We start from the raw sequence: 15,763 nt of genomic DNA, 5'->3' as shown, positions 1-15,763 counted from the left end.
CTTAAAAGTCCTCCACTGTTCCTCAATTGTGCCACCGTTTAGTCTGTGTTTCCAGTCTATTTTAGCCAACTCTGCCCTCATCCCACTGTAGTCCCCTTTGTTTAAGCATAGTATGCTCGTTTGAGACACTACTTCCTCACCCTCAATCTGTATTACAAATTCAACCATACTGTGATCACTCATTCCGAGAGGATCTTTTACTAGGAGATCGTTTATTATTCCTGTCTCATTGCACAGGACCAGATCTAAGATAGCTTGCTCCCTTGTAGGTTCTGTAGCATACTGTTCTAAGAAACAATCCCATATGCATTCTATGAATTCCTCCTCCAGGCTACCCCGTGCGATTTGATTTGACCAATCGATATGTAGGTTAAAATCCCCCATAATTACTGCCGTTCCTTTTTTACATGCCTCCATTATTCCCTTGATTATTGCCCACCCCACTGTGAAGTTATTATTTGGGGGCCTATAAACTACACCCACCAGTAACTTTTTCTCCTTACTATCTCTAATCTCCACCCACAATGATTCAATATTTTGTTCATTAGAGCCAATATCGTCTCTCACAACTGCCCTGAAATCATCCTTTATTAACAGAGCTACCCCACCTCCTATCCCTTCTTGTCTATCTTTCTGAATCGTCAGATACCCCTTTATGTTTAATTCCCAGTCTTGGCCACCCTGCAACACTGTACTTATACCCTAGAAATGCACACCCTGACCACAGGGGGTGAACTTGTGGTAGACACTCCTCACCTGGGTTTCCAGGTATGAAAGGGGAGGTCCCACCCAGGGTGAGTGCTCCTTGGTCCTGGGAATAAAGGTTAAGGTCACATAGTGACTGTGTCTGCAGTACATGCCTCGTGTGAGTTTGTAGTACGGTACAGGGACACCACACTCAGTATCATTGGTAATGAACCATATATAAAGGTAAGGTTTAAATATTGATTTTTGTGTGGCTGGGGGAATGGAAAGGAGTGCTGGATAGGTGGAAGAAAGGTGAGAAGTGTGATTTTTGAACATTACCTGAATGTAAGTCCAATACACGAATGGCGCAAGAGCGTGCAACAAGAACAAAGAATTTCCTCCATGAGGAAGTGGAGAAACTAGTGACTGTCATTGAGGAGAAATGGCTGGAGCTGGATATCAGCAAGAGTGGTCCGTCAAAAGTTTCACCCAAGGAAATGAGAAGAAGATGGAACTTAGTTGCAGAAGAATACTCCACAGGAGTCAATACCGCAAGATCTGGAAGCCAGTGCAAGAAGAAATGGCAGGACGTTGGTCAAATAGTGAATGTAAGTAATATCTTCATCTTTAAATTGAATTACAATTGAAAATGTGATCATCTGTATGTGTCCCACCCATCAGAAGCGCACCATGTGTGAAAATTAATATTTTCATCTGTGCAGAAGAAATTGGCCCACAACAAAAGGGAAATACTTAGAACAGGAGGAGGGCCGCAAAATCTGCACCAACTGTCACCCCTGGAACAGAGGGTCGCTGCCTTGCTGAGTCGCACCGGCAGAAAAAGAATCAGCTCTGCACAAGCTGGACCCACACGCGAGGGTGAGGGCGAGTCATAAAAATGCATAGTCGCCCTTCAAATCACCCTGCTGACTGGCCTGCTACGCATCAGAATATACATGCCACCCATCCTGCCCCCTCCTGTGCTGCTAACCATTTGACTGTTCTGTTGTATTTTGCAGAAGAAGACGACACTCCTCAACATCCTGAAGATCCACCAGAAGATCCAGATGTGTGCACTCCAGATCAAAGCGGGTGGAGGGAGGAGGGGTCCATGGAAATGTGTTCACGGGAGAATGCTGACCACGATATGGATCTGTCCATAGTACAGGGCCAGAAACCTCCATGAGCTCCTCGGCGACATTCCATGGTTTCACACCTTCCGAGGTCGCGGGTCCCAGTGGCGGTCATGAAATGCATGTTGTGACACCCAGTGCCCCACCGTCGCAGCCTGCGCCTCACACTGGAGGGGTGCCACTCGGCAGACCCACGGAGAGGGGAAGGAGAAGCCGACCAGTCTCTCCTGAGATGCAGCCCTCAGCAGAGGTTAAGCAGGTTCTGTCATTGGGTGAGGAGACCAATGCCTTCACAAGATCACTCATGGCCGCCATCAGTGGGGTGCGTGATGAGGTAGCGGCACTGTCTGATGAAATCTCAGCACTGAGACGGGAAGTGAGGGCGGGCATTTCAGAGGATGTGCAAACGATGGCAGATGCCATGAGGGAGCTAGCTTCTGCAATAAGGGCACAAAGGCCGGATACTCAAATGCCACTCCCATTTCAATAAGTGAGACCCAAGCCGGGCCCCCAACCCCCCACACCACCATCACCGACCCTATGAGGAAGTACACTTTCGCTGAGATGTGGGTGAGGGATGGGTGCAGCCTTTCTTTGCTGTTGTTGTTGTTGTCGTTGAAGTGCACTGTAAAATATCCAATAAAAGATATTTTTCATTAAAACTGAATCATGTTCCATTAGGACCACGCAACATTTAGGGACAACTGTAAAAAGTAAAAATTCCTCACCGCTACAGGCATGCGTGCCTGCTGCCCCTAGCCCTGGCAGGAGGGCTAGCCGATGCGTTCTGCAGTTGGCAAGGTGGGACTGCTCTATTTTCAGTAGCTGATTTATCTTTCATTTATTTTTGATGATGTTGTGCAGCTGTTGTGCTGAAGATGTTGTGAAGGTCTTTAGTGCTTTAGAATCCTCTAACTCACCTTCCCCCCCCCCCCCCCTCCGCATCTCTGGCTACCTGCGCTGATTTCTTAAATGTAGGTAAGGTTTTTCTGTGCCTAAAAAAGTGGCCACATACAGTGGCCTAAGTTAGTTTGGAGTAACTTTCAGCTGGCCAAGTTTGCTTCTATGGCCAGAAGAGGAGTAAGTGGCTTGTGATGGCTCCGTTTTGGAGAGAACAAACTAAACTAGAAAAAAACGAACTAACTGACTTACACTGGAGCAAGTTAAATAGGGAAATTTGCGATTTTTAAGTTTCTCCAAAAAAAGCTACTTACTCCAAAAAAAACAGGGCAACTCCTGGGGAAATTTGAGCCCAAGATACCTACTACATAAATTGTCTACAAACCTACAGTGAGTTCTGGGAAACAGACTTGAGCACAGAAATCTCGGCAAACACTCTAGTGCAGTGCTGAGGGAGTGCTGCACTGTTGAGGTGCTGTCTTTCGGCTGAGATGTTAAACCGAGGCCCCGTCTGCTTTCTCAGGTGGCCATAAAAGATCCCATGGCACTATTTCGAAGATGTTTCCCCGGTGTCCTGGCCAATATTTATCCCTCGATCAACATAACAATAACAAATTATCTGTCATTATCACATTGCTGTTTGTGGGAGCTTGCTGTGCACAAATTGGCTGCTGGGTTTCCCACATTACAACAGTGACTACACTCCAAAATACTTCATTGGCTGTAAAGCGCTTTGAGATGTATGGTGATCATGAAAGGCACTATATAAATGCAAGTCTCTATTTTCTTTCTTTCCTTACTGGTCGGCCTATATGACTCCAGACCTATAGCAATGTGGTTGACTCTTAACTGCCCTCTGAAATGGCGGCTCACCACCATGTGGCAATGCCCACATCCCATGAACGAATAAAAAACAAACTGATGGATTCACAGATATATTGTGTGTCCATGCTGTGGTCAGCAAGATGATAGCAATGAACTCACACATTTTACTCACCTTGCTGCCTCTAATGATGCAGCATTCCCTCAAGATCATGAAATTTTCAGTGTTACAAATTTTGGGTCTGCCTTATATATTCAGTGGTGCTGGTGCTGGTCACTCTTCTGATTGGTTCCCCATGTTATGTTCAGGAGTTTGGCTGCACTGCCAATATCTAATTGGATGATAGCATAACCTAGAAGGTATAGCAATAGTAGTCTCTGCATTTATATATCACCTTTAACAAAAAGAAATGTCCTGAGGTACTTCACAAACAGCAGTAAGAAAAATCAACGACAAACATGGAAGGAAGAGATTAGTTAGGGTGACTGAAAGCTTGTTGAAGGAGATGTGTCTTTAGGGGATTATTAAAGGTGGAGAGTGATGTGGAGATTCAGTGAACAAATTCCAACAGTAGAACCAAAGCAGCTGGAAGCTCTGCACCAATAGTGGGGCAAGGTCTATCTTGGGAAAATTAAGTTCACCCAGTATTATTGCTCTGTTGTTCTTGAGTATCTCTCTCAACTGTCTACCATTTGGGCATGCTACTGACTGAGCCAAGCTGACACTTCCAATGGAAATTTTCAAAAAGCTCTGAATATAAAAGTGTTAATACTTAGTGGATACACTTTAATAAATGACAAGTATAGTCACTTTATTTTCTCTTTTCTATCTGTTACTCAACAACAACTTCTGTTTGCATAATGTCTTTAATATAAAAATAATCCCATGATGCTTCACAAATAGGCATAGTAAAAATGAATGGCAAGCTAGGAGAGGTGACAAACAGCTTGGTTGAAGTGGTGGTTAAAGGAAGAAAGTGGCAGAGAGGTTTAAGAAATGGAATTCCAGAAAGGAACCAGGCCAGTGGTGTCTAAAGGTGTGTGCGCATGGGGCGGGGCGGGGGGGGAAACGGGGGTGGGGACGACAAAGGTAGAGTCAAAAAAATGGAGTGTTGCGGGGGGTAAAAGGGTTAATGGAGGTTGTAGAGATAAGGTGGGAGAAACATCCAAGGGATTTAACGACATGGACAAAAATGTTAAATTTAAGGCACTGGGGAGCCAATGTAAGTTAGTGAGGACTGGGTGAGAATAGGATACATACATGGTAAAAGATGGGAGGTTCACAAAGAGTAGCTGAGTTTGGAGGTGACAAAGGCACGTTCGAGGGTTTCAGCAGTGGAAGGGCTGAGGTTAGGATTTCCTAATACCATTGGAATTTGCTTTGCACAGGGATAACTCCTCTCCTTCTTCGGCAGTCCCCCGGAGTCGAGGATGATTTGCTTCCACACTAAGGTGACTAATGAGATCAATGCGGGATCTATAGTCTCTGTCACAGGTGGGGCAGATGGTGGTTGGAGGGACAGGTGGGTGGGGTGCTTGATTTGTCGTGTGCTCCTTCCGCTGTTTGTACTTGGCTTTCGTGTGCTCCCGGCGAAGCGACTCAAAGTGTTCGGCACCTTCTCGGATGCTTCTCCTCCACTTTGAGCGGACTTGGGCCAGGGATTTCCAAGAGTCGATTACATTTTTTCAAAGAGGCTTTGAGGGTGTGCATGAAGCATTTTCTCTACCCTCCTGGGACTCGCCTGTCATGACGTAGCTCGGAGTAGAGTGCTTGTTTTAGGAGTCTAGTATCGGGCATGCGGACAATGTGGCCCATCCATCGGAGCTGATCGAGCATGGTTAATGCCTCGATCCTAGGGATGTTGGCCTGAGAGAGAACGCTGACGTTGGTGCACCTATCCTGCTAATGACTTTGCAGGATTTTGCAGAGACAGCGTTGGTGGTACTTCTCCAGTGCTTTGGCTCCCAAGGTATGGGAAGTTGTCCAAGATCTCGTCATGGATCTTGATAATTGGAGAGCAGTACTATGTGATGGGGGCAGGTTTGTAGAGAGCCTTTGTCTTACTGATGTTTAATGTAAGGCCCAGATTCTCGTATGCTTCAGTGAAGGTGTCAACGATGGTTTGGTGTTCGGCCTCCGAGTGTGCACAAACGCAAGTGTCATCTGCATATTGTAATGCAATGACAGAGGTTGGAACAACCTTGGACCTGGACTGGAGGCGTTGGAGGTTGAACAATTTCCCGCTTGTCCTATAGATTAACTCCACTCCAGTGGGGTGCTTGTTAAAGATGAGATGAAGCATTGCAACGAGGAAGATTGAGAAGAGCGTTGGTGCGATGGCACAGCCTTGCTTGACCCCAGTCTGTACTTGTATTAGGTCTGTGGTGGATCCGTTGGTAAGGATCACGACTTGCATGTTATCGTGAAACAGGCGGAAGATGGTGACAAATTTTTGAGGACAGACGAATTTGAGGACATTCCATAATCCCTCATGGTTGACAGAGTCAAAGACCTTTGTGAGGTCAAAGAAAGCCATGTACCTCTCCACTCTCACCAGAGCTCTCAGCAGACACCAGGGCCTGGAATATTGATAGAGCCTCGCCCATTTTTCAGGCAACAGGTCGGCTACATTCAGGAAAACATGGTCTACACACAGTCTAACCAAGGTCCTTAAAGGGAACGTAAGAGGCTGCAACCAAAAAGATACTTATTTAAAAAATACCTGAATGTGGAGCCGGAGGTGCAGGGGTGCACTTCCTGGGTCCACTGCAGTTCTGGTGACTGTTGCCAACCCCCAATCACCTCCCTGCTCCTGATCACTTTGACCACCTCCCTCCCGATCGCTTCCCTCCCTCCCTTCCTTCACCCCAGGATCTACCTGAGGGCTACTGCTGGCAACATAACGGGCTAAAATTTAAATCTTCTTAACCGGTGAGTGTCTGGGATCACACAGCAATTGGCTGCTGCTTACCATGTAAACGTGGTCGGAAACTCAAAATCAGGTGTGCCTTAGGCCTACTTGTTCTGTTGTTGGGATTACTCCCTGTGCCCAGTGAATATCTACAGAGGTGTGTTGTTTTGGAATAAATTAGCTTAGTAACAACTAGTAATAAAACAGCTGTATTTATTTTTGAGAAACCAAGGTGATTGTTCAGGGCCCTTAATCAGTCACTACCAAAGCAAAATTAAAAGTGTATTTATATGGCACCTTATCATGTCGTTGAAATGTGTCAAAGTGATTCATGCACATCTTTTTTGTAATGCAGTGATTATTGGTACATAGTTAAGGTTGAATTGAGTAAAAGAATATCAGCAAATAGCCATACAATAGCAATATTGTCATGCTTTGTTCGGCTGTGTTATTTTTATTAGTATGTGGAAAAAGGACAAAGGAAGCTGTTTGAAGCACACATAAACATGTAGAAATATTTTGGTGAAAGACTGATTGGGAACTAGGAGCTCTTTTCAGAGCAATTACCTTGTATATATTTAACTGCAACCTTCACACAACAATGGAGAACAAGACTTAATTCTGTAATGATTGGTTGTTAATAGAGGTCTTTAGAGGAAAGTGATTTTTTTTGCCAGCGGTTCAGGACCCCGCTGTGAACCCGCCGCCACGCTGATGTCGGATCTGTCATCGCTGAGCAGACATGACACAATTCAGGTCATTATGACCTTGTTTAGAGATGATTAAGAACACATTTGAGCTCACTTTTTGATTTTACATGCTCGCCCATGGGGTCCTCACTGCTCGGGGATCACGTTGCTCGTTAAAGAGGTTAACGCAATAGTAAGGAAGGACATTAGCTTGGATGATGTGGAATCTGTATGGGTAGAGCTGCGGAACACCAAAGGGCAGAAAATGCTAATGGGAGTTGTGTACAGACCACCAAACAGTAGTAGTGAGGTTGGGATGGCATCAAACAGGAAATTAGGGATGCGTGCAATGAAGGTACAGCAGTTATCATAGGTGACTTTAATCTACGTATAGATTGGGCTAACCAAACTGGTAGCAATACGGTGGAGGAGGATTTCCTGGAGTGTATTAGGGATGGTTTTCTAGACCAATATGTCGAGGAACCAACTAGAGGGCTGGCCATCCTAGACTGGGTCTTGTGTAATGAGAGAGGATTAATTAGCAATCTTGTTGTGCGAGGCCCCTTGGAGAAGAGTGACCATAATATGGTAGAATTCTTCATTAAGATGGAAAGTGACACAGTTACTTCAGAGACTAGGGTTCTGAATGTAAAGAAAGGTAACTTTGATGGTATGAGACGTGAATTGGCGAGGATAGACTGGCGAATGATACTTAAAAGGTTGACGGTGGATAGGCAACGGCAGACATTTAAAGATGACATGGATGAACTTCAACAGTTGTACATCCCTGTCTGGAGTAAAAATAAAACGGGGAAGGTGGCTCAACTGTGGCTAACAAGGGAAATTAGGGATAGTGTTAAATCCAAGGAAGAGGCATATAAATTGGCCGGAAAAAACAGCAAACCTGAGGACTGGGAAAAAATTAGAATTCAGCAGAGGAGGACAAAGGGTTTAATTAGGATGGGGAAAATAGAATATGACAGTAAGCTTGCAGTGAACATAAAAACTGACTGCAAAAGCTTCTATAGATAAGTGAAGAGAAAAAGATTAGTGAAGACAAATGTAGGTCCCTTGCAGTCAGAATCAGATGAATTTATAATGGGGAACAAAGAAATGGCAGACCAATTGAACAAATACTTTGGTTCTGTTTTCACTAAGGAAGACACAAATAACCTTCCGGAAATACTAGGGGACCGAGGGTCTAGCAAGAAGGAGGAATTGAAGGAAATCCTTATTAGTCAGGAAATTGTGTTGGGGAAATTGATGGGATTGAAGGCCAATAAATCCCTAGGGCCTGATAGTCTGTATCCCAGAGTACTTAAGGAAGTGGCCCTAGAAATAGTGGATGCATTGGTGGTCATTTTCCAACATTCTATAGACTCTGGATCAGTTCCTCTGGATTGGAGGGTAGCTAATGTAACCCCACTTTTTAAAAAAGGAGGGAGAAAACACTGAATTATAGACCGGTTAGCCTGACATTGGTAGTGGGGAAAATGTTGGCATCAATTATTAAAGATGTAATAGCAGCGCATTTGGAAAGCAGTGACAGGATCGGTTCAAGTCAGCATGGATTTATGAAAGGGAAATCATGCTTGACAAATCTTCTAGAATTTTTTGAATATGTAACTAATAGAGAGGACAAGGGAAAACCAGTGGATGTGGTGTATTTGGACTTTCAAAAGGCTTTTGACAAGATCCCACACAAGAGATGAGTGTGCAAAATTAAAGCACATGGTATTGGGGGTAATATATTGATGTGGATAGAGAACTGGTTGGCAGACAGGAAGCAAAGAGTAGGAATAAACGGGTCCTTTTCAGAATGGCAGGCAGTGACTAGTGGGGTGCCGCAAGGTTCAGTGCTGGGACCCCAGCTATTTACAATATACATCAATGATTTAGATGAAGGAATTGAATGTAATATCTCCAAGTTTGCAGATGACACTAAGCTGGGTGGCAGTGTGAGCTGTGAGGAGGATGCTATGAGGCTGCAGGGTGGCTTAGACAGGTTAGGTGTGTGGGCAAATGCATGGCAGATGCAGTATAATGTAGATAAATGTGAGATTATCCACTTTGGTGGCAAACACAGGAAGGTAGAATATTATCTGAATGGTGACAGATTAGGAAAAGGGGAGGTGTAACGAGACCTGGGTGTCATGGTACATCAGTCATTGAAAGTTGGCATGCAGGTACAGCAGGCGGTGAAGATGGCAAATGGCATGTTGGTCTTCATAGCAAGAGGATTTGCGTATAGGAGCAGGGAGGTCTTACTGCAGTTGTACAGGGCCTTGGTGATGCCACACCTTGAATATTGTGTTCAGTTTTGGTCTCCTAATCAGTGGAAGGACATTCTTGCTATTGAGTGCAGCGAAGGTTCACCAGATTGATTCCCGGGATGGCAGGACTGACATATGAAGAAAGACTGGATCGACTAGGCTTATATTCACTTGAATTTAGAAGAATGAGAGGGAATCTCATAGAAACATATAAAATTCTGACGGGATTGGACCGGTTAGATGCAGGAAGAATGTTCCCAATGTTGCGGAAGTCCAGAACCAGGAGTCACAGTCTAAGGATAAGTGGTAAGCAATTTAGGACCGAGATGAGGAGAAACTTCTTCATTCAAAGAATTGTGAACCTGTGGAATTCTCTACCACAGAAAGTTGTTGAGGCCAGTTCGTTAGATATATTCAAAAGGAAGTTAGATGTGGCCCTTACGCCTAAAGGGATCAAGGGGTATGGAGAGAAAGCAGGAATGGGGTACTAAAGTTGCATGATCAGCCATGATCATATCGAATGGTAGTGCAGTCTCGAAGGGTCGAATGGCCGACTCTTGCACCTATTTTTTATGTTTCTATGTTAAGCTAATGGAGTTCAGTGGCCATTGAATCAGCTGTTGAGTTGACAGCTTCAAATGTAAGGTAAAAACTCCCACCTTACAAAGATATCTTCCTTCAGCCACAAGCTCTTTCTCACTGCATTATCATAACAGATTCAGCATACTGCAAGTTTTTACACAAGTCTCCATCCAGTCTGACCTCATTACCTCTCTCACCATTAACAGATCGCTTCTGTCATCTCTATTTCACCTGCCATCTATTCCATCAGCATGGGTGCCTTTTCTACTCTCTCACCTTGGACCTCAGAATCCCACCACCAGCAGCACCAGACACACCAGCAGCACCAATCAACAACACCATGGCTAGGTTTACTTCACTTGATGCTGTACACCCTGGCTGCCACATGATGCATCAGGTTGGCACCACGCCACACCAACACCATAAAGCATCCCTACAATGCCCAAGCCATTCATTTCATGCTCATCACCATTACGGGGGATACCGTTATGTCTCATCTTTCACTGCAACTCACGAAGCCACTTCCAAACGTGCACAGAAATCTGTTCAAGAATGCAAAGTGTTGAAAATAAAAGTTTCAATGTTTGACACCACATTAACAGAAACTTTACACGAACATTGCATAATACACCCGAGTGCCTACCCGTGTGTGTTATTAGTTGGTATGATTGCACTAGGATGACGGTGAGTGTGAGGAGTGGCTAGTGAGATGAGGATGTGATAATGTAAATAGGGAGGGATGGGTGGAGATGCAAGGTAAGTTGGTGTAAGAATGTGCAGGAGTAGGGTAGGGAAAGAAGAGCGATGGGGATGTGATGAGTGACACAGCGGGATGAGGTTGAGTGTGGCTTTTTATTAACATTTCGTGATCTACTGAGATCATTGAAAGGTTTGCGCCACTGCACCCAAATCCTCCAGACGACATCCCTGCTTGTGTCCTCCTCTGCAATGTGCAACCAGGCTGTGTTGGTCTCCTGGGGAGGTCTCTTCTGCCCATGGGAAAGGAAGAGGATCTCCCTGCGAGCTGTGACTCCCTCCATATGAAGGGAGTAATGGGAGAGCCTGGGTGCAGCCCTGCACCTTTGTGCAGTGATTGTCAGTGTTTGCAGCAGCTCAATGCTGTAGAACACCGACAGCACAAATGTCAAAATAAAGTTGGCCATGCTTCCTTTAAGGAAACTGGCTGATGACTCGTCATTAAATTAAGTCACCAAACCCGCTTTTTTTGCTCTAATTGGCCGGCAAATGTGCTAGGAGGGCTTAACATGCCCAAAGAAGGTAAATTAATTTCAGAGGCCAGGATGGAGTCAGCAGCGGGGTCGGGAACTGCCACCGGTGTTACCCGCCATGGACCCACTGAGGTCAGCAAAATTGTGGCCTCAGTCTCTGAAATTTCTGGGTCCCTGAAATGCAGTGCGCTGGAGTGGGAGATTCACCAATTGTTATACAAGGATGCTGAACCTGTCAGAATTCCCGCGATCGGCTATTTCGCATAATTCTGGCAGAACAATGACATGAGTCCCACCAGCCTTAGGCAAGAAATGCCAAGGGAAAAGAAAATTCAGCAGGTGGTGGAGCAAGGGCATATTTCCCACATATGAATCAATGTTGAGCAGGGTCTGCCAAGAGAGAATGTAATGACAGCTGCAAGAAAAGGATAAAGGCAAGCATCACATTTTTCTGAGGGCTATGTTGAAGTCCTGAAATCATCATCATCCTCATAGGCAGTCCCTCGGAATCGAGGAAGACTTGCTTCCACTCTTAAAATGAGTCCTTAGGTGGCTGAACAGTCCAATACGAGAACCACAGTCCCTGTCACAGGTGGGACAGACAGTCGTTGAGGGAAAGGGTGGGTGGGACAGATTTGCCACAAGCTCTTTCCGCTGCCTGTGCTTGATTTCAGCATGCTCTCGGCGATGAGACTTGAGATGCTCAGCACCCTCCCGGATGTACTTCATCTACTTAGGGCGTTCTTTGGACAGGTACTCCCAGGTGTCAGTGGGGATGTTGCACTTTATCAGGGAGGCTTTGAGGGTGTCCTTGTAATGTTTCCTCTGCTCATCTTTGGTTCACTTGCTGTGAAGGCGTTCCGAGTAGTGCGCTTGCTTTGGGAGTCTCGTGTCTGGCATGTGAACAATGTAGCCTGCCCTGTGGGGCTGATCAAGTGTGGTCAGTGCTTCAATGCTGGGGATGTTGGCCTGGTCAAGGACGCTAATGTTGGTGTGTCTGTCCTCCCAGGGGTTTTTTGGATCTTGCGGAAGCATCGTTGGTGGTATTTCTCCAGCGACTTGAGATGTCTAATGTACATGGTCCATGTCTCTGAGCCATACAGGAGGGCAGGTATTACTACAGCCCTGTAGACCATGAGCTTGGTGGCAGTTTTGAGGGCCAGGTCTTCAAACACTCTTTTCCTCAGGTGGCCGAAGGCTGCACTGGAGGCGGTGTTGAATCTTGTCGTCAATGTCTGCTCTTGTTGATAAGAGGCTCCCGAAGTATGGGAAATGGTCCACGTTGTCCAGGGCTGCGCCGTGGATCTTGATGACTGGGAGGCAGTGCTGTGCAGCGAGGACAGGCTGGTGGAGGACCTTTATCTTACGGATGTTTAACGTAAGGTCCATGCTTTCATACGCCTCAGTAAATACGTCGACTATGTCCTGGAGTTCAGCCTCTGTATGTGCGCAGACGCAGGCGTCGTCCGCGTACTGTAGCTCGACGATAGAGCTTGGGATGGTCTTGGACCTGGTCTGGAGACAGCGAAGGTTGAACAGGTTCCCATTGGTTCTGTAGTTTTGTTCCACTCCAGCGGGGAGCTTGTTGACTGTGAGGTGGAGCATGGCAGTGAGGAAGATTGAGAAGAGGGTTGGGGCAATGACACAGCCCTGTTTGACCCTGGTCCGGACATGGATTGGGTCTGCAATGGATCCGTTGGTAATATCCATTGGAAATAAGGAGTCAGAGAACTGCAAGCGGATACTATTATTGGACTAACTGGGCAGAAGCCATCAAATTCAGAAGCATAGGCCATGCAGAAGTAGGTGGCTGTGGCTACGGCAGTGCATGGCACCTACATATCCCAAAGGACTCCCTTACAGATGTGAATGAAATTGAATAATTTCACAAGGTCAGCAAAGGTAAGTGAGTTGTCAGTTGAATAACAAAGTTTACTGAAACACAAAGAAGTAAATGGGTATTTCCTGTCCCAATGTTCAAACAATAATCTTTGGAGTATTACATGACATCTTGTTCTTTGTCCCAGACACACTGTTATCTGTCATCACTAGGATTACATAAAATAAATCTGGGCCATGAAACTACCAGATTGTCCAAAAAAGAATCTGGTTCACTAATGTCCTTTAGAGAAGGAAATCTGCCATCCTTATCTGATCTGGCCTACATGTAACTCCAGCCCCACAGCAATGTGGTTGACTCTTAACTTAGCAAGCCACTCAGTTCTCCCAAAACTGTTAAAGACATATGAGGAGAAACTGGATCGACTGGGCCTGTATTCACTGAAGTTTAGAAGGATGAGAGGGGATCTCATAGAAACATATAAAATTCCGACGGGACTGGACAGGTTAGATGCAGGAAGAATGATCCCGATGTTGGGGAAGTCCAGAACCAGGGGACATAGTCATTGGATAAGGGGTAAGCCATTTAGGACTGAGATGAGGAGAAACTTCTTCACTCAGAGTTGTTAACCTATGGAATTCCCTACCGCAGAGAGTTGTTGATGCCAGTTCATTGGATATATTCTAGAGGGAGTTAGATATGGCCCTTGTGGCTAAAGGGATCAAGGGGTTTGGAGAGAAAGCAGGGACGGGGTACTGAAGGAATGATGAGCCATGATCTTATTGAATGGTGGTGCAGGCTCGAAGGGCCTGCACCTATTTTCTATGTTTCTAATACCATCATCACACATACTGCAGTGTTCAAGAAAGTGGCGGTGAAGGGCAATTAGGGATGGGTAATAAATGCTGGTCATGCCAGCGACACGCACATCCCATGAACGAATAAAAATAATGTATCTTACAGGAACAGGTACTGTGCTGATATTGATGTTCATGGTTATGATGTGATGGCTAGCTGTGAGGAGCAAGAATTTTACTTAGACCTTGGAGAGGTTGGTGAGGCTCTTTGATGGGCTGAGACCCCCAAAAATATTGGTCTAGGCACCTGTGAATGAGTTTGGCTGTCTGTTCTCTAGCAACAGTAGCCACGGTAACTGTTTCCTGTTCTTCATGGGCCAGATCTTTGACATTGGCATTGTTACTATCAACCTCCCTGGTATCCTCCAGGACATCTACCATTATTCCTTTCCTAATTGCAAAGTTATGAAGCACATAACATATTAGTACAATTCGCAAAATAGCGCTTGGTGCATACTGGGTGCATACTGCAGGGTACCCTCATACCTACCTGGGAACTCAAACCTTCCTTTAGGCAGTCTAATGACTTCTTTAATTCTAATTCTTGTCTAACTGCGTGTGTCACTCTAGTCATCCTCTACAGTACTGCTCATCATACGAAGTGGCGTCATATGCCATGGAAGTAGCTGCATCTCTTGTCATCCACCTGGCCCTTTCTCTTGCTGGTGAATTAGAACTGGGACACGAGACTGGTAAAGTGTAAACAGCATCATAACAACCCCCAAAGACAATTGGAAACCAGAATCAGTTTGAGTTCACAGATTCGCAGGGCAGTTGGAAACATCAACCAACCTCAGCTCCATTGTTTGGACTACAGCCTGCAGCATGCAGTGCGCCGGAGCGCGGCTTCCGGCCGTGAGGTAATTTCCTGTTGTGAGGGCAGTCTCTCGGTCGCCAGCCGGCCTCCCTCTCGCCGTTTTACCGTCACTTTCCCGGCTCGATGTATTCACGGCGGCCGCAGGGCTTCAATGAGGGGCTGAATGCTCGCGGTTGCGAGGATGCGGCGGCGGGCGGCTACGCGGTCCCGACAAGGTCATGGGACTGCCCCGACCCCTGGACAACTGAGAGCCGGCTCCGCTCACCGGCAGCGGGGCCTTGGGGGGAGAGGCCGACGGCGGCCGTGGCGGCGACACCAGCAACTGGCAGCGCGGCGGCGGCCGCCGCTCCGGACAATGCAGCGGGATCCACGGGCGAGTATTGAACGTTAGCGGCGAACCCGTGTCACAGAGCGGCCACCGCGCAGCCCTTCCCGGCTGAGGCGGGCGGGGCGGGGCAGGCCGGGGTCTGCATCGCCTTGGCTGATGTTTTCATATCCAGTAACTTGCAGAGTCTAAACTAGGCTCGCAAAGTACGAGTTTGTAAATCCAAGTCCGTTCCCTATTTATTTCAGCTCCGTGTGATGCGACGGTGGCATTAGTTGTGAAGGTGTTTACAGAATTTTCATAAGCAAATATCAGCGCTCAAATCATCACTCCTTGCCCATTCTGCCCTCCTTTCATTTGCTTTTATTGACAATAAATAGGAGCAGGCCATTCGGCCCTTCGAACCTGCTCCACCATTCAATAAGATTATGGCTGATTTTCGACCTCAACACTTTCCTGCCCGATCCCGATTTCAGTTGTTTCCTGTAAAGTCCAAACTACCTCAGCCTTGAATATACTCAATGACACAACAGCCACAGCACTTTGGGGCCGAGAATTCTAAAGGTATTCCCTCATCTCAGTCTTAAATGGCCGACTCCTTATGTTTACACTATGCCTCCTAGTTCTTAACTCGCCAGCCAAAGGAAACAACCTCTCAGCATCCACCCTGTCAATCTCCCTCAGAATCTTGTATGTT

General features: G+C 46.2%; 1 protein-coding gene across 4 annotated transcripts in view; it reads left to right on the top strand.

Annotated features, from left to right (window-relative positions):
* The first annotated feature begins 14,790 nt into the window (after positions 1–14,790).
* Positions 14,791–15,763, top strand: part of slc25a46 (solute carrier family 25 member 46) — a 60,006-nt gene continuing 59,033 nt past the window's right edge. For all 4 annotated transcript variants that reach the window (XM_070883995.1, XM_070884000.1, XM_070883990.1 and 1 more), the window contains exon 1: positions 14,791–15,114. In XM_070883995.1, the coding sequence (XP_070740096.1) occupies positions 14,865–15,114 (250 nt within the window). In that variant the 5' untranslated portion in view covers positions 14,791–14,864. The remainder of the gene's footprint in view (positions 15,115–15,763) is intronic.

This window comes from Pristiophorus japonicus, chromosome 1 (assembly GCF_044704955.1).
Source record: "Pristiophorus japonicus isolate sPriJap1 chromosome 1, sPriJap1.hap1, whole genome shotgun sequence".
Lineage (NCBI taxonomy): Eukaryota > Metazoa > Chordata > Chondrichthyes > Pristiophoridae > Pristiophorus > Pristiophorus japonicus.
This window is presented reverse-complemented; position numbering and strand designations above follow the sequence as displayed.